Below are 23252 nucleotides of genomic sequence, written 5' to 3'. Positions count from 1 at the left end.
CTATCCTTCGGCGTCATCTGTTTTCTTCCATTCAGTGAGAGGAGCTATTGTTTTCTTCGGTTATTGCTCTTCTCTCCTTGGGTTGGATTTTCGATTTCCTCCGTTCCTCCTGAGGCTTAATTGAAGTCATCCTCAGTTGGCGCCTTAAATCCCCTGCGCTCATCTTAATCCATTTCGAACTTTTCTTTACCCCACGACCACCCCTCCACCTTTCCTTCTCCAACTCACTCGAGATACCCGCCCAGACTTTGTACAATGTCTGACAATCTAGAGACCACGCCTGCTGCGGGCTCCTTGGCTGACCGCATCACCAAGCCTGACGAGACGAAGCCCACCGGTACGAAACGAGACCGCCACCGTCGCTGATTCCTCCAGTCGATACGACCGGAAAACGCGCGCTACCCCGACTGATAGCTAATATTCTTTTCTTTGATTTTACAGATACCTCCAATGTCTCCGCCGCTCCCAATGAGGACGGGGCCTCTGCCCCCGCGCAGGGTTCCGCAAATCTTGAGGAGCCTGACTACACTGTTGCGGTGAAATTGAGTGACTTGCAAGCGGACCCCAACAACCCCTTGTTCTCAGTCAAGAGCTTTGAAGATCTAGGCCTGTGAGTGCTATTTACTGATATGGTTTGCAAATGAACGCCTCAAAGCTAACTTGATTGACACACCAGAGATGCGCGCATCCTGAAAGGTCTCTCGACCATGAACTTCCGCAAGCCCTCCAAGGTCCAGGAGCGTGCCCTTCCCCTTCTGATGAGCAACCCCCCGAAGAATTTGGTTGGTCAATCGCAGTCCGGTACCGGCAAAACCGCAGCCTTCGTTCTCAACATCCTCAGTCGTCTCGACCTCTCGACGGAGCAGTTACAGATGACGCCGCAAGCTCTGATCCTCGCTCCCACCCGTGAATTGGCTCGCCAGATTGTCGGCGTGATTCAGATTATGGGTCAGTTCCTTGATGGTCTCATCATTGGCACTGCTGTTCCTGCCGACTCCAATGCTCGCCCGTCGAAGATGGACTGCTCAGTTGTCGTTGGCACACCCGGTACTGTTCAGGATATGATTAAGAAGCGTATTATGAGCCCTACCGGCTTGAAGGTGCTTGTCCTGGATGAGGCCGATAACATGCTTGACCAGCAAGGCCTGGGAGACCAGTGCATTCGGGCCAAGGCGTAAGTACTTTCACACCTCGACATTTAAAGCTTTCAGCTAAATAGTCTCCCCTGGGTAGGATGATTCCCCGAAATGTTCAAATCGTCCTGTTTTCCGCGACCTTCCCCGCTCACGTCTACCGCTACGCGGGCAAGTTCGCCCCTGCCGCAAACGAGATCACCCTCCAACACGAGGAGTTGACCGTTGAAGGCATCAAACAACTCTACATGGATTGCAGCACTGAAGAGGAGAAATATCAGAACCTCGTCCAGCTCTACGGGCTGCTCACTGTCGGGTCTTCTATCATTTTCGTTCGGGTAGGTACCGTCCCAGATCAAGTTTGGAATATTGCTGATCGCCGTATAGACCCGTGCCTCTGCCGTTGAGATCGAGAAGCGTATGGTTGCTGAGGGTCACACCGTTGCCTCATTGACTGGTGGTGTCGAGGGATCCCAGCGTGACGCGATTATTGATTCTTTCCGCAGCGGTGAGGCTAAGGTTCTCATCACGACCAACGTTCTCGCTCGTGGAATCGACGTCTCTACAGTTTCCTTGGTTGTAAACTACGTAAGTTGATTGTTTGTCTGCTTTGCGTTCAAAGCTAAACTTTCTCGCCTTCAGGATATCCCCGAGGAGTACTCTGGCGGTCAGCGTACCAACACACCCGACTACCAAACCTATCTTCACCGTATCGGCCGTACCGGTCGCTTTGGTCGCATTGGCGTGGCAATCTCATTTGTTTCCAACCGCAATGAGTGGGAGATGCTTCGCAAGATCCAAGAACACTTCCAGTGCGTCATCGACCGCATCGATACTAGTGACTGGGATGAAGTGGAGGAAATGATTAAGAAGACTATCAAGAATACCCGAGCCCAGGCCGACTTTGTGCAGACCAACTAAGCGCTCGGAATGTCGATGTCAGTGTACAACATACATTGACACCTTCAATCTCAAGATTCTGGTTTGAACGAATCATTTCACGTTTCATGCTTTGAAGAGTGACGAAATCTCTTCTTTTTCTTTCGCGGCCCAACAGGGAGAGGAAATTAGATACCTATTTGCGCGCATGGCTCCAGCATCCCATTCCACTTCTCCTGGTCTGCATTTGCCAGATATGCCAAAAGAAGCGGCTGTCTTGAAGTCGAGGAAGTCAATTGCTATTCAAAAAGACATCTTTTTCCATTCCGGCCTGTCTGTAGATTGTCTTCCTTCTTTTCCTGTGATTCTGATTTCGTCCTGTGGGTCACCTTTCGGCGCCTATTAATCTTTCATGTATTCAGATTCTCGTGCATCTTCCTCATCTCATGGAACCAGTTTTCTGTCCAACCCATCGATCGGGAGCTTAGCAATAACGTCAACGTAACCATCGACGCGAAGTTGAAGCACGCAGATATCGTCCAGCCGACTTCCGTCACCACCACCATTTCCTACAGCCGCTTAGATCCAGGTATCAGTTCCTCGGGCTGCATCGAGTTCGTTACGTCGGCGGCTCGTCGCTCTCGGGTAGATGCTAGTACTGCTCGTGCCCTGGCAGATGTCATTATACATCTGAGATTTTATTTTTGAGCCTAGGTCTGTCTTCTCGTGGCTCAGCCTCTTGCTAATCATTAACTTGATTGAGAGTTCATGTTCCGCAGGATATCCTCTTCAGTCCCAGGAGCATACAGTCCAGACCAAGAGCTAGCGATATTACATATGAAGTAATGTCCCTTCTGAGGGTTCGTCGATGGCGTAGTACGCGCGCCCGTTTCGTTTTAGTTATTCTGGTGGCTTCAACCACACTTATGTACCCATAAACTTGATAAGTACATATGTACCCCTTCGACAGACGCAAATTTACAAAGCCCTTCCATGACGACTATATATGAAGCCACTGCAAGACAAGTTTAAAACAACCACTGGTTAAATGCAACCCCAAAATCCGTGTGATTGAACAAATCCAGGCCATCAACCTCAATCATCGGATCAAAGTCGAAACCGGAAGTATCCTCAAGATTCGAGTCCGGAAGAATCGACTGCGGCTCCAGAATCTCATCAATGATCCTAGAAAACAGCTGACTGGCCCGTTGAAAGAGAGCATAGTTGGCGTTATCCGGCCGGACGATAGATTCAAGATGCGAAATGAAGACACTCAGATTGCGGATAAGTGCCGATCTGGACCCTTCGTAGAGGAATGGCTCCCCTGTGCGTTTTTGGTGCTGCAGGGCTTTGATGAGTAGACTGGCGCTGGGGAAGCCGTAGAGCAGGACCTGCCATTCATTTAGTATAGAATAGGTATAAGGAGCTTTGTATTTAGTACGCACCGTCCACGCAAAATCCGGCCGAAGATCGATCATTTGTTCGCGCTGCATGCCTAATGTCAGGACGGTTGATAAAATGTCAGCGCTGACGGCGAGCAGTGCTGTATTTCCGCGCGGGTTATTCTTCCCGGCGATGAGTCTCTGGATGAGGAAGTCGTTGTACAGGTATGCCAGATATGAAATAATCATCATGAGACACACTGCTATGTGTAAATTCTGATCCCAGCATTGTGGGCTGTAGCGTAGACAACTGGGGAGCGAATCCCATGCTAGATGACATCTCTGCGAGATACTCCTGTATGGATCAGCTGGTGAACGTAAAGAAAGAAAGGGATGACCTACTTGAGCATATTTTCCATCTCGGGTGTCATGTTCTGCAAAGAGACCTCGAGAATCTCGTCCCGAAATGTACTGATGATAAATCTCACTCGTATCCACGATGACCGCTGGACTACTCCGTGGCGACTCCAGCCATTCTCGTCGATATAGTCGTGGGAATAATTTAAGACCTTGTTATCGGTAGCTAGTGCCTCATCGCTTATATCAAGAGGCATGCGACAATCGGCGTATCGCCACGGTATTCTTGGCGGTCGGCCTAAGAATGTGGCAATGCTCTTGTCGAGCTGGTACGCTGCCGCGAATTGTCGTCGGCGTGACTCTAACAGGAATTCGGGTAGATCATTGGGAGTCTTGGAGTCACGGTGGAGACCGAGTGCGAAGATGTCCGTGGAAAGTTCGCCTAGTCGCTTCCAGCAGGCAGGGCCTAGACGATGTTAGGAAGTGCAAGGTGTTAGATGAACTGGGCGGGCTAAACGAACTTGAATCGCCATGTACTATGTCCGACAGCAGGAGAATCTCGTGCACCAACCATATCGTAAGGTCATTGAGTGGTGTAAGGATTTTGCAAATGTGCAGTGCGGCATCGCTGGCTGCAAGCATCTTATGCGCATATTGAGATCGCGAGGTTCGGTCATCTTCGAACCTGTCACTAGCAAGCCCCAGATACCTTGCTCGACCAGCGAGAGCGCATAGAAGCCCAATAATCTCAAGGCGGATTGCTGGACCGGTGAATAGTGTATGGAAGTCTCGCCCTTGTGTCTCGGGCGGAACCTCGAAAATCTCAGCCGTGTTTTGTATTATGCTCACCGTCAGTGAAGACGTGAAATCAGAGAGATTCCGATCTGATATGTTCTCTTTGCACATGGAACCGACCGGACCAAGGCTGTTGAGCACGAATGGTGCCGCTATAATCGCGCTTTGGCTTAGTGCATAATAATCGCGGATTAGGGCTTCAACTTTGGTAAAATCGTTGAGTATCAAAAGAATTTCGGAGATCTTGTGGACCCAGTATGGTGGCAGGACTCTCTGGGAAGATTCGATCTCCAGGCCCAGGCCCTGACCTTCCGACCCCAAGTCGACATCCTCGGTTAGAGGGGATACGAAGCTCGTGGGGCCGAAGTACCCAGAAAGCAGTGGTTGGGTACGGGCTATGCGCCCAGTAGAGCTCTCTTGTCCCGCAGTAGATACGTCGGGGTTGAGTGATGTCCCACTTGAATGAGGGTTCCTGGGAAACAGAAATCATAAGAGACTGGTATGTATATATGTGTGGATGTACTCTGTAGCTAGAAGTGCATTGGCGGCTGTAATTGACTGGCAACTCAATGTGGGCTGGAATGAGATCAAAAAAGTGAATTTACAATTGACACACCTTGCTGATGGAGGTCGATCAAAGGGAACTCCCTCTGCCAATGGGAAGATCCGGCGACCCTTGGGCCTCGTCAGGGGAGCGGGGTGATAGTAGCACCGCGGGGCGAGGCCCCGATCTCTACAGCGTGTACATATAGGCAATGCATGGTCGCAGCGGACTTTGTCTCTGCGACACGGCTCACAGGAGGCTGGTTTACCATTCCGACGACGCGAGGTACTGTACATGTAGTTAGCGGGTGGCATTGGAATACGAACCGAAATCACTTACCTCATGGGGAAATACAGGCAATTCTGCTTTAAGGTATTCCGTCTATCTGTAGTGTCTCCAGGCAAAATGCAATAATCCAGGGAATTTCGGTGTTCGCTAACTCCGACGAGTTAAATTGAACGCCGAAGAACTCCGGTGGAAACCGATGTGGGGGGAAGCTGGGGAAACTAGAACAGTTTAGATAGTCGCATTATATTATACCGCCATTCTATGTGTACACGATACTACATGATAATCAAAATGAATACAAAGTACTATACCTACGCATATATCCATACTACTTAGTATCCCTTTGTAAACCTGCAGATAAGCCCCTCAGATAACGTGAGGAGAAAGATAAGTCCATGGGTCACATGGCTCTGTACTTCCCCTCCTCCAGGTCTCTTTCTCCCCTTACCTTTCCTTTTCTTTCTCCTGTAAACTCTCTTCAAATCTCGCTTCATCCTGGAGTCATCACCCTGGAGCAATCCTTCCATAAGTAACCATGTTGAAAACAGAACCCGTCACCACCGCCGTCTTGCCCTTACAAACGGAGCCAGAACCATCCCCAACTGCCCCCACCGACCCCAACCACCGATACAGCAAGCATATTATCGTGAGGAATATCAGATATGTACTGACTTGGATGTTCGTATGATGCTGATATCAAGTATAGTTGACTACTTACCCAGGCCAGAGCGGCATTGATCCCGTCCCCCTTGAGTGGGGCGCTCCCGACGCTAAATCCCGGGGTCCGGTAGTCGTATCCCGCAGCGGAAACCTCGTCAAACGCCGCAATGCCATCGGCGCCCACGGTGGCAGTTACAGCATCTACAATGCCCTTGCGATTGCCGCTGGTGACTTGGACGCGGATTTCCGACCGGACTTCCGTAACTCTGAGCCGACGTTCAATTTCCCCCCGCAGCCTGCCTGGGCCGATAAGAAAAAGATCGTCTCTCTAGACCCTTACGGCCATGACATCGTCAACCAGTTTAAGGCAGAGCTGGAGGCTGGCTGGGATATCCGTCCAACCATGGCGGTCACTCGAGCTAACATGAAACTCGCGGAGATTGCAGATGATGTGAAGAATGGACTGCTGGAGGTGGACGGGTCTGTCCTTGTTGATTCATCCGGCGAGGTTCGTGTCACTAAGGTAGCAGCCGAGCCTGTCTGGTATCTTCCCGGTGTGGCAGAGCGCTTTGGGGTTGACGAAGGCACTCTTCGTCGGACTTTGTTCGAGCATACTGGTGGGAGCTACCCCGAGCTTATCACTCGGCCTGATCTGAAAACCTTCCTGCCACCAATCGGAGGCCTTACCGTGTACATCTTCGGCCCACCAGACCGGATCGCGGACGAGAATGTCAAGCTGGCTCTGCGCGTCCACGATGAGTGCAATGGCAGTGATGTCTTCCAGTCAGATATCTGTACCTGTCGACCATACTTGGCGTTCGGTATTCGCGAAGCCATCCGAGAGGCACAGAATGGCGGCAGTGGTGTGGTCATCTACTTCCGTAAGGAAGGTCGGGCCCTTGGAGAAGTGATTAAGTATCTTGTTTATAATGCGCGCAAGCGTGGAGGCGACACTGCCGATAAATACTTCACTCGGACAGAGAATATTGCGGGTGTTCGAGATGTAAGGATCCTCGACACTTAACGTGGCTTGTATATACTGACGTCCCACTGCAGATGCGATTCCAAGCTCTTATGCCCGACATTCTGCACTGGCTCGGTATCACTAAGATTGATCGCATGCTGTCAATGTCGAACATGAAGCACGACGCCATTGTGGACTCTGGCATCAAGATTATCGAGCGTATCCCTATTCCCGACGAGATGATCCCTGGTGATTCAAGGGTCGAGATTGATGCCAAAATCCAGTCGGGATACTTTACTACAGGCAAGCAGCTGACGGATAAAGAATTGGCTCAAGTTCGTGGACGCGGCTGGGAGAAATGGGAAGACATCTCGGTAAGTTGATCAGCGACCTCGGACATATTAGACTCGCATGGCTGACATTCCCTGAAGCACTAAATTTGGGCGCTATGTTGCCTCGTTGAGATTGAAGATCAAATTGGTCACTTTAATTTCAGTAGTCCTTTTTGGTTCATAATTTGGTCAGTTTGGTGGATGTGTGTGTACGCACGTCATCATAGAGCGCTTTATCTCAGGTTCGACAAGCATGAATCCATACTTTTAAAAGATAAAAAAAGCAAAGAAAAGAGATTGTTCCACTCAAATAACAAAATCCATGTTGCAGTTCGAGCGAAACACTAGTAGTAGCAAATCGCAAAGGTACTCACTGTAATCTGACGCAGCTTGGTAGCTTGGTCAACAGCCTTGACGCCGATGCACACACTTTTCTATTTTCCCCGCACGCCTTATCCATGAAGGGAGTACTCAGCTGGGAAAATAAAGGTTCGCCTAAACGACAATGGTCGCTATGTCTGGTCTTATCTAGGCGTTTCACAACTCCTAGTCAACTCTCGAGCCCGCATAACCCTTTAGGCTGTGACAAATGGTATCCCACTAGCTTAGCTGTAAGAACAGTGAGCTTTCTGCATGTTTCCTCTGTATCGGCCAAATATGCGGTGTCTCGGTATTCTCCGCCAGTGGGGGCTGGAGAATGCGCTAGAGAGGCTAAAGATCCGTGCTCCATACGAGGCTGGTGACGTAGTGAAGAAGTCGGTGAGGGAAATGAAGGGATGATGAAAACAATACATTGGTATTGCCATTTGGTAGTAATTGGATGCATAAAGTCCGGCTTACTGTAGTTACTGTAGGTACTGGATGCATAAAGTCCGGCTTACTGTAGTTACTGTAGGTAGATAAAACGGGCAAGAATGAGATCAGTTGACTGTTTCATGAAGTTTTGAGACCAAAGAGTGGAGCTTCAACCGAAAGAGGCCCGACTGGAAGTGAATGGATCTCCAGGAAGTTAGAGGACCATGACGGAAGATGAACCACGTCCAAAGCATAAGACAGAAAACTTTGCTCGTGGTCGTGGCAGCCGAGTGCTTCTGTTAATGTGAGTCAATGTGGACTAGGACGGATTTCAAGATCCACACAGGCTGCTATGTTGTATGGAGTACCATATCCCATTCGCCTCTTGCGCCGTTCCACTGGACTCCGGTTACCGGCGAGGCAGGAGTGGAGACTAGCACGATCAGATAAGATCATAACACGCCCAATTTTTCCCGTGTCGCCTACCTGCGGGGCGCCAAGACCTCACGCGATGACGTGTCAAGACGATCAGAGTGCAAAAAGAAAAATCAGGAACTGAGCTAGCTTCATCTCGCAGCTGGATATTGAAGGTCAGGAAGGGAATATAACGGGCTCGAGAAGGGAAGGTAAAGAAGTGAAAGAGTGAAGCGCTAAAATCACATGCCCACCAGGACACCTGCAGCCTTGAAGATGGGTAGAGTGGGGCAGCTGGAACCAATGAACATGGGTTATTGATTACAATTGTGGAAATTTAGTTACTATATTACACACCCAAACAATCATGAGTCAGCGTAATTAACGCCCGGGATACCGTCAGGGGTGCCCGGCGAGCCGGAAGTGCGGCCAGCCGCGATCATACGACGAGACTGCCTTCCCATTCGGCTGCCTGGGCTGGTGTATTCTGGTCCATACAACATCCCCTGATCTTCATGCATGGAGATTGGAAGCTCGATCGCAGTTTGAAGCAATAGCTCGTGTCTCTTCCCATTACGTCTTTTCCCGTATTTTCAAGAGGTGATCTCCACCTTCTATCGCTCGGGGATCACCTTTGCGCAACAGACTCCAGAACCCACCTGGTTCCTTGGGCCTAAGTACTTCCACTACGTCCGTTTTATGTGGGTATCTTGCACACCCCTGCTTTCTGCTCCTCCAATCGCCTAGCACCGCCCGTGACTGTGACTCTCACATTCCCCTCCTCGCAACTCAGTCTTTGCATCTCACTTTGCAGAAAGCACGGAGTACATTCACGTCTGTTAAGCTTCGTTTATTTGAGTTCGAGCGTTATACTTGGAGTTGGACCCAGTCAGTATCATCTATCTCCTTACTGATGTCATGGGATCGCCGCTAGCCTGTATCAGCCTAGCTGTCCGCTTTGCCTCGAATATGGCTGTACAGGCAACTCAATTATGTTCTTTTAAAAGTTCAGTGGCGTTTCTCATATTACTGAAACTAACGTTTTCGTCAGTGACAACTGTCTAGAGTGCCCAATTCATCATTCGGACTTAGACTGCCTCGGGCATTTGGCCGAGAATCCAACCGTGGAATACCAGCCAAAATGTCCGCTCCCAATATGGAGAATGACTTCCAGCTTTTTTCTTCACGGAACTCTGGTGGAGACGAGGCGCGAGGAGATGGTCATTCGTTCACACATCCAACCGGAGAGAATGGGAATCAAGATTGGACCCAATGGATGCGATGGGATGAGCCAATGTTCTCGGAGGGAGATCAAAAGCCAATGGCTTCGTCTATGGATCTACCATCTATTTCTCCGCACACAGATATGAGTTCCCCAAGTCATTTGAACTACAAAGACTTCTCGCCTAATCTTCCGCTCGGCTTGATGGAAATTCCATCCGAGTCCAATTCGGGGAACAACCTTGGCTACACACACATCCTGCCTGGACAAGACTGCCACGCGACCCAGCAGCAGCATTTAGGTCTAGTGTCTCCGATCTCGAGCGTTGGGACGACCCGGAAGCGAAAAACGGGTAGCGATGACGATGCCACCACAGTGACTGGACCAGTGCAACCGGGCAAGAAAATGCCCGCCAAGAAGCGAGCTCACAATGTCATTGAGAAGCGGTATCGCGCCAACTTGAACGATAAAATCGCTGAACTTCGCGACAGTGTTCCCAGCCTTCGGTCGACGAAGAACCCGAATGGAGGCTCGGCCGAGGATGACGACGAAGCGGAGGGGATAAATGCTGCGAACAAGCTCAATAAAGCATCCATTTTGTCGAAAGCGACGGAGTACATCAAGCATCTCGAAATTCGTAACCAACGATTGGAAGATGAGAACACTGATTTGAAGAACCGGCTCCGCCAGGCTGATAAAGCTGCAGATCAGGCTGCCACATCCTCAGCCTCTGTGTCCTCGCCCAGCAACTACGCCTCCACAGAGTCAGGCTCGGGTGCATCACCTAGTGTGTTTTCTCAGGCGGAAGAGGTGTCTATCGAGAGTTCACCCGCCTCGCACAACCCCCCAGAAGGCCTCCTTCCGGTTTCTGATGCCTGGAAACGTATGCGAGCTGAAACTGCAAAGCAAGGAGTCTTTGCCGAATCCTATATGAAATACCCCTCGTCATCATCCTCGTCTCATCAACCGCAGTATGCGAGAGAGGGTACCTCCACTCGACGTTCAAGGATGCCCAACAAGTATATGCTGGGTGCCCTTGCCGGTCTGATGGTTCTTGAAGGTTTGGGCTCCGATGATTCCGAGTCCGAGTCGAAGGGCCTGTTCGCGCTCCCCATCAGGCTTCTCAGCCGTTTCCAAACACCCACACTGGCACACTGGGAATTCTACCTGAAGCAGTTCTGGTACTCCTGGCAGGCGCGTGCATTTTCTCATTTCCTTATGCTAGCGACGCTGGTCGTTGGTAGTGCTTTTATTGTTTTTGTCTATTTGTTCAATGCACAGCCCATCGCGCGACGTGGCCCATCCAAATCGGCTTCTGAGAGCCCAACTGCACCTCTTACGTCTAGTGATTTCCGTCGGCAGGCTTGGCTGACTAGCATGCAACGGGTCGGTGTTCCACGTCATAGGTTCTTCCGAGAGTGGTATGTCGTTACTTCAAGATGCTTTGAATACGTCTTACGATGCCTAATGGGATGGAAACTCTACTCATGGGCCACCGGAATCACGGAGGAGGACGAGAAGGGGCGAGTCAAGACCTGGGATATCGCAATTGATGCTCAACTCACTGGTGGAGATGCTGAGATCAGCAAGAGCCGCCTTGTGCTCACTATCTTCGCTGCCGGCACACTCCCCTGTACTCCCACAAGAATGATAATCAAGGCCTTGCATGTCCGCATTCTCTTGTGGAACGTCGGAGAGGCGGGCTCCTGGTCGTTCCATGTGTCCAACGACATTGCGCGCGCTCTTGCCAGGTTCCAGTGGGGTGTGGCGCGAGAACTCAATGCCGCGCTGCCTGATGGCCACCCTGATCAGCTCCCCCCTCACCTCGCTGCCCTGATCAAGCTGGACTGCGATGATGTCATGATTGACAACATCATTCAACGTGCTGTGAACCTTACTTGGAACCGTCCGACCCAGGAGGGTACTGGCGACGACGAAGTGCTGCTTGATGTTGTGGATGAGGACCCGGCCATCCAATGTTCCCCAGATGCACTTGCAGCTTGGTGGTCCAGTCACCTTTTGCAAACCGCTCTTCTCAACTATTTCGAAGCAAGCGAGAAGGGCCCAGTGTCTAAGGCAAGCCGTGATGCGTTCAAAGAGAAGATTCGCATGTCTCTTGATGTGGCGCCAGTGCTCTCTGCCGCGTATAGTCGGGCACTTGTGATGAAAGCAGTATTCTTTGAACAAAACCGCATTGAAAATGTTGGGGCAGTTCTTGCCGCGCTACCGAAAGAGAAGAGAAAGGGAAGTCAGAGCCACACATCCAACTTCCTGGATTCTTCCCTGCCAGTTTCCGTGCGGGACGAAATATCCATTGCCGTGCGCTGTGCTATGATTGCGACTATTGTCACCGAACGATCCACGGGCGGCGACTCCTCACTACCTGAGTCCTTCACTATCCAGAAGGCCATCACTTGGTTCAATCAGCTTCCGATTGATCCAGTCGAGCTTTCTCTCATTGGATTCTCGTCTGTCTATCACCTGCTGCACCTCCTCGCCTCTGACGTGGATTATATCGCTTCCTCCGACTCATCCTCCCCTTCAACTCCAGTCTCAGAGGCGGCCACCTCCTCTGCAGACGACGAAGCTGAAGAAAAGCCGCGTCCAACCCGCAATGTCTCCATCTGCCCCCGCGACATCCCCAATCTCGGGCGGGTATCAGCAGAACTCATATATTGGGCCCGAAATGCCTACACCCCAGCTTTCTACGGTTTTTCGTCTACTCTTGTAGAAGTGATTGTCAATTCGTGCACAACAATCTGCCAAGATGCAGGCATCAATGTCGATGATTTTGTGCACACCGCACCTGACAGGGCTCTGTCTAAGAAACGCAGGACCCGTCGGCGCAGGGGGGAATCCCAGTCATCACAAAGCGACGCCGATCAAGATCTAGTTGATTGTCCCGCGCAAAGACCGTTCCTCCGCCGGGAACGATCAGCTAGTAACGACACTGGTTATGGCAGCCTCTCTATCGAGGAAGATGAACAGCCAGTCGCCAATGTCCTCCCCAATGTGCAGGAGGTATCTGGCTGAGATCTACAACATTCCCAGCACGATTGTCACTTATGCAAGCACAATAATGACGGCGTTTTCGGCTTTTGTATTTCTAGTTTGGTTATGGTCAAGGAACTTTTGGTGAAAAGAGAGGGAATGGAAGGGTATCAGGAATAGCGTTTGTGCAGGCCCTAGCGCCCATTAGAATGGCATCATCATAACTATTACAATCAATTCACATACTTGAAAACTCCCTGATCTGTTGGAGACCAGAGTCACCATCGAGGTCACGCAGTGAGAATGGGACATGGTCCGTGCTGGGATTCTTCAAGTTGTTTCCGGTGAAATAATACCGTCTTGGTCTTGAAATGGTCTCTACATATGTATGGAAGAATCTAGGCCCTCGGGATGCAACAGAAGCACTCAAATTCGCCTTTCGGCTCTGAGCTTCGGCTTCAAATGTGTCAATAGATAATTAGTATAGTCACGTTAAGGGGGTTCAGACGGGGGCGTTCAAGCTCAGAATGCAAAGACCTGGTCTGTTTGTAAGGTAATGTAAAAATTAAGGCATCGATTTTCTTTTGGGAAACTCAGGCCACTAATTGAATCTCACTGGCAACTCGTGGACCTCCTGACCTGTACTCACCATACCATATACAAATATTTCAGCTTATCTTTCCCATCGTGACATTCTCGGTTTTCCTGCGGACTTGAATTGTCTCGTCACTTTTGCTGTCCATCTAGTTCGAGGCATCAGCTCCGCTACGACTCACCCCGTTTCGGGCAGTTTGTGAAGCGAAATGATTAGCGATGCTTGCGAGACACTCACAAATTTCGTTGGGCTGAAGTAAAAAAGCCAAAGGGAGTCGTTTGGTAATTGTGTCCATCCGGTGTCATTCTACACAAACGGACCTTACCTAGAACTTCTCAGCCAATTCTGAAGCCTTTTGCGCCTCCAACTCTTCCTACAGCGTACTATGGCGTCATATGTACAAGGTTTTAAAATTGCTACGCTACAGTTTCCACCTCGGACTTGACCATTGTCTCTAACGTTGCAGTTGCATCCCATTGGACCGAGTATCTGAGGCTCGAGTCCACGTTAAGCGTCTTGATAACGAGGGTTCTGACAATTGCTTTGCAGATATCGAGCAAAATCGGTCTAGTCCCGGAACCAAAATGCTATTCTTCAATTTTCACATCTCCTTGTTCCTATCGGATGATCGATTGGGGCACGAAGAATGCCGAGTGGCAGCAGGTATCAACATTCCGTTTTCGGGTTGCCGAACACAAGGGCTCCGTCCATAGGGCGATCCCTTCTATGCAGAACCCCTAAGCCTGCAAAGGTGCCACAGCCCGCCACATAATTCTGAGGTCCACATGCCCTTCGATTTAATCATGACAGGGCAAATTCCCAGAGATTTGGTCTCCTTACCACTCAGCCGAGCGGATCATCTCCACTCGAAATAAACTTAGCATGCCAAGCATGATCCATCTCGATTTGACGTTACACTGGCCATGTGAGACACAATTGCCTACTGTCGTGTAAACGTGAGGGTGGGTTCTGCAAAAAAAAAAAAAAAAGAAGAATAAACTTGCGGGACCTGCAGCGATCAATGACGGCATATGTCTATGGCTGGAAACTAATACAACGCCAATGATGCCCACGTCTTACTTCTTTTCCACGCGATCCCAGTACCTTTTACCACATTGTTCCGTCCGAATATTGTGTTCTCGCCCTTTCCCGGTCTTGAATCCTTCGAGGGTTGGATAATCTATGTTCATTGTGGTCGACGGTCTGCATACCTAGTGGATCTGCAGCTCGAGCTCCCCTTGCCTATTGATTGGCACGATGGGTGTCGAACTCGAATCGAATGGCCCGGGGGAGCCGCCTATGAACCCCACGATTGCGGTCCCTCTATTTGTCGTCGGCGGACTGGTGGTATTTTTATTTTTCTGGCAAACCGTCATTCGCATCCGGCATCGTCGACGATCAAAGGTGGCACGGCAAGGGACCGACCAGACGCAGCTGTGTCGGACAAATCGCGTCAATGCGGCCCTGAAAAAGCATTTGCTATATGCCCCGATATGGGGCAATCGCCATAGCCGCGAGTTCCGGGTCTTCAGGCTTCATATGGGTTCACTACCGCTACGACTGGAAGTGATTTGCTTATTGCTCTATCTCAGTTTGAACATCATTTTCATTATTGTGACGGTCGATTGGTGGCTCAGTGATTACTCGGAGAAGATGTTCCAGCTCAAATACTCGGCGGGCCATCTGGCAGTCATGAATACGCCTGGCTTGGTCCTAGGCGCAGGACGGAACAATCCGTTGGTCCAGCTGTTGGGTATCTCGTTCGATACGTTCAATTTTATGCATCGTTGGGTGGGACGTGTGATCACAGCCAACGCGGTCATTCACATGAGCGCCGTGCTGGCCGACCAGGCTTATCTATGTGAGTGGGCCTTGACCAATATGATGCGATCATTCACTAATATCGAATCTTCTGACTTAGATGGCACGGACTATATTCTATATGTTATGTGGCAACAGAGGCTTTTTATATGCGGTCTTCTGGTATGTGCAGTCCACCAGCTCTTCAAATGGCCATCTAACGTATATGTCCATAGGCCATCCTTGGATTCATTTGCATTTTTATTCAATCTCTGTCGCCGGCCCGACATTCATTTTACGAACTATTCCTTCACCTACACATAGCCCTGGCTATATTTTCCTTCGTTGCGCTTTGGTACCACCTGCAAAACCTGCTGCAACAACGCGTGCTTCTTGGCACCTTGATCCTCTGGGCTATCGATCGTGCAGGTCGACTTGCAATACTACTCTGGAGAAACCTTAGCTCGAGACCCACAACTGCCACAGTCGAGGTTCTGTCTGGGTCTGTTGCTCGCGTCGATGTGGCTGTGGCTCGGCCATGGCGCTTCCGGCCTGGTCAGTATATGTACCTCTACATGCCGTGTCTGGGCTTGTGGACATCACATCCCTTCACGGTTGCGTGGTCGTCGACATCTGAGTCGTGGGATGTGAATGAAAAGCGCGGCTCGGGTGATTCTTCGGACGCTCTCACCGGAGGATCGCCGACCACAACCATGTCCGTCCTGATCAAGGGACAAGACGGGTTCACGAAAAAGTTGCTCCAGAAGGCGGAGGACTCCCCAGAAGGACGTATTCAAGCTATGGCATTGGCGGAGGGACCATTTGGTATGGATTCCATACCTTGAACATTGATTGTTGATCATGGGAAACATATATGCTAACATCTCACAGGTGGTATTCATTCTCTCGCCTCGTATGGTACTTTATTGTTGATAGCCGGGGGAATCGGCATTACCCACCCAATGTCATATTTGAATGAGGTTATCGCCACGTTCACCGAGCAAAAGACCGCTACTCGCAAGGTACATCTGATATGGATCGTTCGCAGTCTAGGTATGATCACCCCACCTGTGGTAGTTATAATTGACGACTAACATACGGAAAGACCATCTCACCTGGATCCAAACATTCATGGCCGAAATACTAGGCCACGAATCCCTAACTAGCCCCATAAACCCGAACGGGCACTCATACTTCCAATTCCCACGACTTCTCCTCTCCATTAGCCTCCACGTCACGTCGCATAAAGACACGGTCGAGGAATACATACCCCAGCCGGATTTGCTGTGGATGCAATGCGCTCCGCCAAGCGTACCGGTTAACATTCACCACGGCAAGCCGTGTATCCAGTCCGTGCTAGAAAAAGAGAAGGCAGATCAGATCGGTGCGATGGCGGTTAGCGTCTGTGGTCCTGGTGGCCTGGGCGATAGTGTGCGGGAGGCTGTTAGGAATGTACAGGGGGAGAAGACGGTTGATCTGTTTGAGGAGACATTCTCGTGGTAGGTTACCTGTACTGAGTATGTTATGTTGTTGAGGCTCCGGGGGGTTGGCGTTATCTTTCTATATATACAGTTTTGAGTTGAGCTCTAAATCATTACCCTCTGTGAGGTTTTAGAATTAGTCCTGTATTTAGTTCAAATGTATATTTCGACTAGTAGACGTTCTACCTGGTGGATTGTAGATGCATTGTTTACTAGGTCTCAACTAGCTATTTAGCTAACCTCAATCGTTTCTTCTCTATAGAGAATCCACATTACTTTTCCTCTCTACCCTTGTCATAATCCCGATAGATCTTAGACAAAAGAGTTCTACGGATTCGTCCAAGGCCCAAGGCTTTTCTGTACCGACTTAGGGTATGATCAGCCGCAAATCATTGCCGGTCGCAGAGAACCCCACCATTTATTCCAAGAAATTCCCCGAACTCACTATTAGATGTTAAAAGCATCGAAAAAAGCTTAGCTGGATGTCATTTCATTGCTCATTACATGCTCTATTTTGGACAGAGCACGGTCTATCAAGTCTTCCACGAGTTCCTGACCAGACGTACAAACCGCCTTCACATCACGAAGCCCTTGCACCCATACATCCCATCTGTCGCGCTCAAACCCCTTCCAACCGCGTTTTGAATACATTTCCCCGGGCCGACCATCATACTTGTTGTATCTGCGGCGGTTGAGTACATTTTCCCACAATCTATCGCCAGCACAAACAATCCAGTAGCACACCCCGAGCAGACCAGCCGTCGAGGCAAGCCGTTCAGGGGGAATGCCCTCTTCGAACACATGACGAAGTCCACAAAGTCCCATATGAGATTCATCCATAGCATCGCTGATCCACACCTGCAACGGGGAAGTGTACTGAACATCAGCAGCTTGGGTCACTTGCGCGAGAAATATATTGAGCTTCGCCCATCTGATCTGCTGATCAGGCTCCATATTCGGGTCACAGATGTCTATGTTGTAGGTAATAACTGGTTAGCGCTACAGACGCAAAAGCAAAAGCAAAAGTACAGAAATCCAACGCTTACATGTCATGCGATCATTCCATAATTCGCTCGCCCAGAAACTGAGCGATGGTAGATGTGACCATACTCTGCTTCCATCTTGTGTTTTCAGGACGAGACCGGTCGACGAATCGACGGCATTGTACAGCTTCAATTCGGCCAGGAAGTCGACCAAGGGTCCATACTGCGTTGTATCGATTTGCATAGCCAGCTCAATGATAGCTATGAATGTTATTGCGTCGGCTTTTTCGATTGTTCCTCCTGCTCCGTAGTTTTCCAGTCTGTCCATCGTCGTGTTTATGACCCATTGTACTGCGTCTTCGACCTCGACTTCGCCGTCGACGAGCGCCGCGAATAACTTGAATTCCTTGGACTCCTCGGTCTGCGTGAGCTTGAGCATTTCTTCCCACATGATGGATATTGGTAAATGGTTTGAGGTCGAGGTTTGGGGAATTTCTAGTGCGAAAGTATTGCTGCTGGCTAGCGTGGCGTGCTTTAGGGCTAAAAGGCAAAACTTGAAACCATTAGGCTTAGGACCGAAGGACCGATAGAGTTTATGTTCCGATGTGGGTTTTGATATACATTAAAGCTACTACTTAGAACGAATACGATTGAGACACGGGAAAATGCTCGTCTTCGTACTTTACATGACTTTACATATACATACATATGCTACATGCGAATGAATCAACAAGCATCGATGTCCGGCTTGTGATAAAAGCCTTCCTAGTTGACTCCTTTTCATCCAAGGGCTAGACTCGCCACTACTCTCGGGGAGACCGTCCACGAGTCAGAGGTGGGCCAAGCTTCTACCTAGGAAAGAGGTCTCGTGCCAAGCGGGTTAGTTCACTCTGTTAGCGTTGCCCCACCGGATAAATTGTAAGGATTAGGTACCTTTCATATGGCGGTTTCATACAAAAGGTACATAGAGACAACATGAGTACGGTTTTCTCAACGCTAGAATTACTTGGAAGATGTAGGAAGATATACATGTCTAACCTTGTGTGTCTTGAATACTCCGTACACATCCATGGATACTATCACTGCTATCAACTGCTATCAACCGTGGATATCCCGAGTGTTCTAAACTAAGTTAAACTTTTACACCCAACGTCTATGTGGCTTCTGTATTCTCGAACACTTCTATATCGTATATCGTATAAGTAGTATTAATGCTAGTACCAGATTAGTTAGACGCAGATTATAAATTAATTTCTTATTTTCTCTCCAGCTAGTTCGAGACTTGAGTAATGCTCCTGTTGTGTCTATGTACCTTTTGTATGGGGTTACTATATTAAAGATACCTAATCTTTACAATTTATCCGGTGGGGCAACGCTAATGGGTGCGTTAGCCGCTTGGCACAACGATGAATGTCACCAAAGCACTTTGATTGGTCAAATTGAATGTCTCAGCTTTGGGGGCCATATCACATTGCGCGTTCGTAGCGGCAAATTTTCATTATTATGGCACATCGAAAGAAGCACCGGTTTTCCAATTGTAAAGATTAGGTTTTCGGTAGGTACAGATCCGTTATAAATTGCTTTTTACTGTAGTGAATACTGAAATATAATGCAGAGTACAAAAGTACAGGGCTCATAAGGCTCATAAGGCGTGAATACCAAGGCTGGGAGTGGATCAAATATCGGGTCTTGTCCGGGCCTTGCCGCCTGGCGTTCCGGATTATATGTGTTACAGATGAGTACGGAAGACACACTTATTGCTGCTCTCCATGGGGATAACTCAGGTTCTTCAAATCCTAATCAGAAGGTCGTGTGTCTATTGAATACATTTGCAAGACCCGAACTTCGCATTTCCATTCCGTGTATGTTGTATATATCTATCCCAATTACCGAAAGGGAAACAAAAAGTTAAGAAAACATGTGAGGACATGACAATGTAAGCTAAACCACCAGTGTTCAAGTTGAACCACTCTGTGCAACAGCCCACTGGAAAAGTTCCGCAATCGAGTTGCTCACGACAGCCGTCCGAGGAATTTCATGCCCACCGCCATGATCATAGGTGCGCCGTTTCGACGGTTCACAGATACCGGAGAGGTGCACACCAGCGGCCCACCGAGGGTCTTTCGAGCCGTAAATATGTACCGTGGGGACATTGATACGATAGGGGCTAGTTATCTCTTTCCGCAATTCGTCCTCGGAGAGCCCGCTATCTAGAGTCTTGAGCCCAGTCCACCGATTCGCACCCTGGGCCAAGACCGCTGACGAGGTAGCTTGTTGAGCTAATGCAGCCCGGGATGCACGATCACGCTCGCGCGCCTCGGCAGAAACATGGAAGCCCATTTCCTCAAGAACACTCAACGACGCGCCGCCACAGACGAAAATAGCCGCTTTGAACGGTGGCGGGAGATGGGGTGTCTCTTCCTGATGGAAGAGGAGAGCACTAGAGCCCAGGACGCAGCCTTGTGAGAACATGAGCGCGAGATCGTATGGGCCGTTTTTGGCAATATGGTCAGTCAGCCAGTCGTACGTGGCTCGGATGGAGTCGACGCTGTCATTTTCCCAGAACGAGTAGTACGGCGGGTTGTAGAAGATATCTATGCCTGCGGCCGCATCGCTTTTAAATGGGCCATCGATAAAATCAAATTGTATGTCGTCGGGAAGTTTGGCGCGGAATGTGGCTGGGGTGTGGAGATTAGTTGACTGGAGAGACCTGCGGACTGCGGGGTGGCTAACAAATCTGGGAGCGGAAAATAGTCCCACTGGTCCCCTTGCCGTGGAGACAAAGAACCTTCATGGCTGATCGGGTTATGCTGGTTGGAGTCCAAGTATGAGTTCGGAAGGAATTCGAGTTTGGAGGGGTTGTGTATGCGGATAAGCACTAACCGACTAGACTTGACCCCGCGATATGCGATATGCCGATTCAGGACGAGTTTTGAACAGAGGTCAAAAGAAGTCAAGTCCGTTGGTTCGGACTCGAATAATAAGATATAGGTATGAAAGCTGTTCTTAAATTGTGTGAACCCTGGTTTCGCTCCCATTCTTGGCTGATATCCCTTGCACCGGCTAGACGGAGAACCTCATTTATACCCCTCAAACACTCATGTACTGGCATGTCGGGCGTTCTTGCGCACTGAAAAGAAACATAGTAGGAATATTGAAGAGTATATTGAAAGATCTTGTGGCCTCCATGGGTCGGTAGTGGTTTATCTGCCGGTCTTCTCCGTATACCAAGCCTGGTATATATGGCAGTCGAGAGATGATATCAGTCTCCTCTGGCCATATTTCCGGGCTTTCTGGCACCTGAGTTCTGAATTGTATTACTTATGTTGTATATATTGACCAATCGTGACAAGCTCGTTGAATGTGCCATTGCGGGCGCAAATGTTAGTTTTGAGAGGTTGACCACTTGTCTGTGGAATAGACCTTTGGGATGCGGTATGGAAGATATGCAGTCATGTCTTTTCCATAAATCTGTGATCAGAAGCCACGACAGTCCTTCATTTTAGTTGAATGGTTGACACAATGTGGATACTTTGAATGCGTCAAAGTCTCGGCTGCATCACTCGTGTTTACGTCCATGATACCTGGTGTACAACATTGAAAATCGGTCAAAAGACTAAATCAAGCCCAGAGTACGCAGAAGGAGTATCGATTGGGGCCTATTCTTCAGAGTGAATCGAAAGATGTCCAATGTCATGGGTGTTGGGTTCTCCCCGTGATGAAGGTTATGTAGCGCATTGACGTGCACAAATATAAACCAGACTGCTTCCAGGGGCAAAAATGTTCACGAATATGTTGTAGAGACGGAGAGATTAAGACGGAGTCGGTGCAATATTTGAGGCGATCCCAGAGAAGTGGATGTCGGGTGGATATCAGTGGAGCGGTTTCGTCATACTTCCAATTTGTAATCATCAACCATTTCAACTCTATGAACTATTTAATACTCCAGACTCTCCAAATTTCCCTTTCTCAATTTCCCTCTCCTATATCCACATCATACTATCCATCATGAAGGCAGTCATCATCACCCAGCCCAAGACTGAAAGCTTGGTCACCGATCGACCCATCCCCAAGCTTCGCGACGACTATCTTCTGGTCAAGACCGTCAGTGTGGGTTTGAACCCTACTGACTGGAAGCACATTGCTTACCTTGCCCCTCCCGGTGTTCTCGCCGGATGCGACTACTCAGGCATTGTCGAGGCCGTCGGCAAGGATGTCAAGAAGCAATTCAACAAGGGTGACCGCGTATGTGGATTCGCACACGGCTCCAATGCAGTGCAGCCCGAGGACGGCACTTTCGCCGAATACATTGTGGTGAAGGGTGACGTGCAGTGGAAGATCCCCGAAAGCATGAGCTTCCAAGAGGCCGCCACCCTCGGAGTGGGCATCAACACCGTGGGCCAGGGTCTGTACCAGAGCCTGAAGCTTGCACTGCCCACCGAACCCATCAAGGACGCGACTCCGGTTCTGATCTACGGTGGCTCCACCGCGACCGGCACCCTGGCCATCCAATTCGCCAAGCTGTCCGGCTACAAGGTCCTGACTACTTGCTCGCCGCGTAACTTCGATTTGGTCCGCAGCCTTGGCGCCGATGAGGTCTATGACTACAAGGACGCCCAGGCCCCTACTAAAATTCGCAATGCCACTGATAACAACCTGAAGCTCGTATTCGACTGTATCTCGCTGGATGCCAGCGCTGCCTTCTGCGATAATGCTATCTCCACCGAGGGCGGCGAGTATAGCGCTCTGTTGAACGTCAAAATTGACCGTGCCAATGTCAATAGCCGCTCCACCCTGGGTTATACCGTCATCGGCGAGGCGTTCTCCTTCGGAGATCTTTCCATCCCCGCAAAGCCGGAGGACAGAGCTTTCGCTGAGAAGTTCATTCCCATTGCCGAGAGTCTGCTCGCCCAAGGAAAGGTCAAGGTCCACCCCCCTAAGGTTGGCGAGCATGGATTGAAGGGTGTGATCGAGGGTCTGAAGTTGCTCAAGGAGGATAAGGTCAGCGGCGCGAAGCTGGTCTACAATGTTTCCGAGACCCCTTAAATAAGACACTACTTCCTGTCTACTGGATGATTTGGAGAACCATAGCCATCATTTTTATTCCCTTTGAACTACCGAGTTTGATCTGCACTTATCCCAAGTCATATATTTCCTATCAATTGGCATTGACATTATCAATGTAGAATTTCCATGAAGCAGGCTTTTCCGCCTGTCACCTGCGCCTCCTTTCTAGATTGTTATCTCAAACTCGATTACCAATCGAGCCGTTCTCCTGCGCTTCGTACAGGGGCACCAAGTTCCACTCAACTAACTGTTGCCTTGTCAGCCTGGAACTAGTCTGGACTAGTTCCAAACCAATGGCGACGATAATCAATCGAACGTTTCTCAAACGCGCCAGGGAAGCATATCAAAACTGGTCATTTAAAGTTGACTAAACGTAAATTCTTCATAACGGCCTTCACACTGGGATACATGGCATTATCCGAAACTTAGAGCTGATTTGGTGTTCTTGATCCATTTGAGGGCAGACAAGTCAATCAGCATATAATTCTGCTAGAAAGGTCATGCACTCAAGGGCTGCCTGGGCCCCTGCAGGTGCCTCAGGAGGAAGACGTGCTTATGCAGTGAATATGT

The 23252-nt window shown here is 49.6% G+C and overlaps 9 protein-coding genes across 9 annotated transcripts; 6 read left to right on the top strand and 3 right to left on the bottom strand.

Annotated features, from left to right (window-relative positions):
- Nucleotides 1-255: 255 nt before the first annotated feature.
- dbp5 (ATP-dependent RNA helicase DBP5) lies at nt 256-2054 on the top strand (the record flags this gene model as incomplete). Its single annotated transcript, XM_002563074.2, has 6 exons — nt 256-337; nt 442-610; nt 677-1174; nt 1234-1471; nt 1521-1721; nt 1776-2054. The coding sequence occupies 6 exons, from the start codon at nt 256-258 to the stop codon at nt 2052-2054; spliced, it is 1467 nt and encodes a 488-aa protein (XP_002563120.1).
- A 986-nt stretch (nt 2055-3040) lies between these two features.
- Nucleotides 3041-5434, bottom strand: N7525_009005 (uncharacterized protein; the record flags this gene model as incomplete). Its single annotated transcript, XM_002563073.1, has 6 exons — nt 3041-3403; nt 3458-3749; nt 3797-4217; nt 4273-5018; nt 5163-5378; nt 5430-5434. The coding sequence occupies 6 exons, from the start codon at nt 5432-5434 to the stop codon at nt 3041-3043; spliced, it is 2043 nt and encodes a 680-aa protein (XP_002563119.1).
- A 479-nt stretch (nt 5435-5913) lies between these two features.
- On the top strand, nt 5914-7439 carry N7525_009004 (putative GTP cyclohydrolase II; the record flags this gene model as incomplete). The annotated part of the gene is made up of 4 exons (XM_002563072.2): nt 5914-6024; nt 6085-7041; nt 7095-7376; nt 7434-7439. The coding sequence occupies 4 exons, from the start codon at nt 5914-5916 to the stop codon at nt 7437-7439; spliced, it is 1356 nt and encodes a 451-aa protein (XP_002563118.2).
- A 914-nt stretch (nt 7440-8353) lies between these two features.
- N7525_009003 (uncharacterized protein) lies at nt 8354-8579 on the top strand (the record flags this gene model as incomplete). Its single annotated transcript, XM_061214573.1, is given in 2 exon segments — nt 8354-8433; nt 8453-8579. The coding sequence occupies 2 exon segments, from the start codon at nt 8354-8356 to the stop codon at nt 8577-8579; spliced, it is 207 nt and encodes a 68-aa protein (XP_061069004.1).
- Nucleotides 8580-9684: 1105 nt separating this feature from the next.
- N7525_009002 (basic helix-loop-helix domain-containing protein) lies at nt 9685-12798 on the top strand (the record flags this gene model as incomplete). The annotated part of the gene is made up of 1 exon (XM_002563071.1): nt 9685-12798. The coding sequence occupies one exon, from the start codon at nt 9685-9687 to the stop codon at nt 12796-12798; it is 3114 nt and encodes a 1037-aa protein (XP_002563117.1).
- Nucleotides 12799-14608: 1810 nt separating this feature from the next.
- N7525_009001 (ferric reductase family protein) lies at nt 14609-16654 on the top strand (the record flags this gene model as incomplete). Its single annotated transcript, XM_002563069.2, has 5 exons — nt 14609-15212; nt 15273-15334; nt 15388-15976; nt 16043-16204; nt 16257-16654. The coding sequence occupies 5 exons, from the start codon at nt 14609-14611 to the stop codon at nt 16652-16654; spliced, it is 1815 nt and encodes a 604-aa protein (XP_002563115.2).
- Nucleotides 16655-17106: 452 nt separating this feature from the next.
- Nucleotides 17107-18066, bottom strand: N7525_009000 (DUF3632 domain-containing protein; the record flags this gene model as incomplete). Its single annotated transcript, XM_002563068.1, has 2 exons — nt 17107-17603; nt 17679-18066. The coding sequence occupies 2 exons, from the start codon at nt 18064-18066 to the stop codon at nt 17107-17109; spliced, it is 885 nt and encodes a 294-aa protein (XP_002563114.1).
- A 1505-nt stretch (nt 18067-19571) lies between these two features.
- N7525_008999 (putative EF-hand calcium-binding domain protein) lies at nt 19572-20409 on the bottom strand (the record flags this gene model as incomplete). The annotated part of the gene is made up of 2 exons (XM_002563067.1): nt 19572-20293; nt 20349-20409. 2 exons carry the CDS (start codon nt 20407-20409, stop codon nt 19572-19574), a joined length of 783 nt encoding a protein of 260 aa, XP_002563113.1.
- A 1214-nt stretch (nt 20410-21623) lies between these two features.
- N7525_008998 (zinc-binding alcohol dehydrogenase family protein) lies at nt 21624-22661 on the top strand (the record flags this gene model as incomplete). Its single annotated transcript, XM_002563066.1, has 1 exon — nt 21624-22661. One exon carries the CDS (start codon nt 21624-21626, stop codon nt 22659-22661), a length of 1038 nt encoding a protein of 345 aa, XP_002563112.1.
- Nucleotides 22662-23252: the final 591 nt, after the last annotated feature.

This window comes from Penicillium rubens, assembly GCF_028828025.1.
Source record: "Penicillium rubens strain IBT 27055 chromosome Unknown utg000003l_segment0_segment0, whole genome shotgun sequence".
Taxonomy (NCBI): Eukaryota; Fungi; Ascomycota; class Eurotiomycetes; order Eurotiales; family Aspergillaceae; genus Penicillium; species Penicillium rubens.
This window is presented reverse-complemented; position numbering and strand designations above follow the sequence as displayed.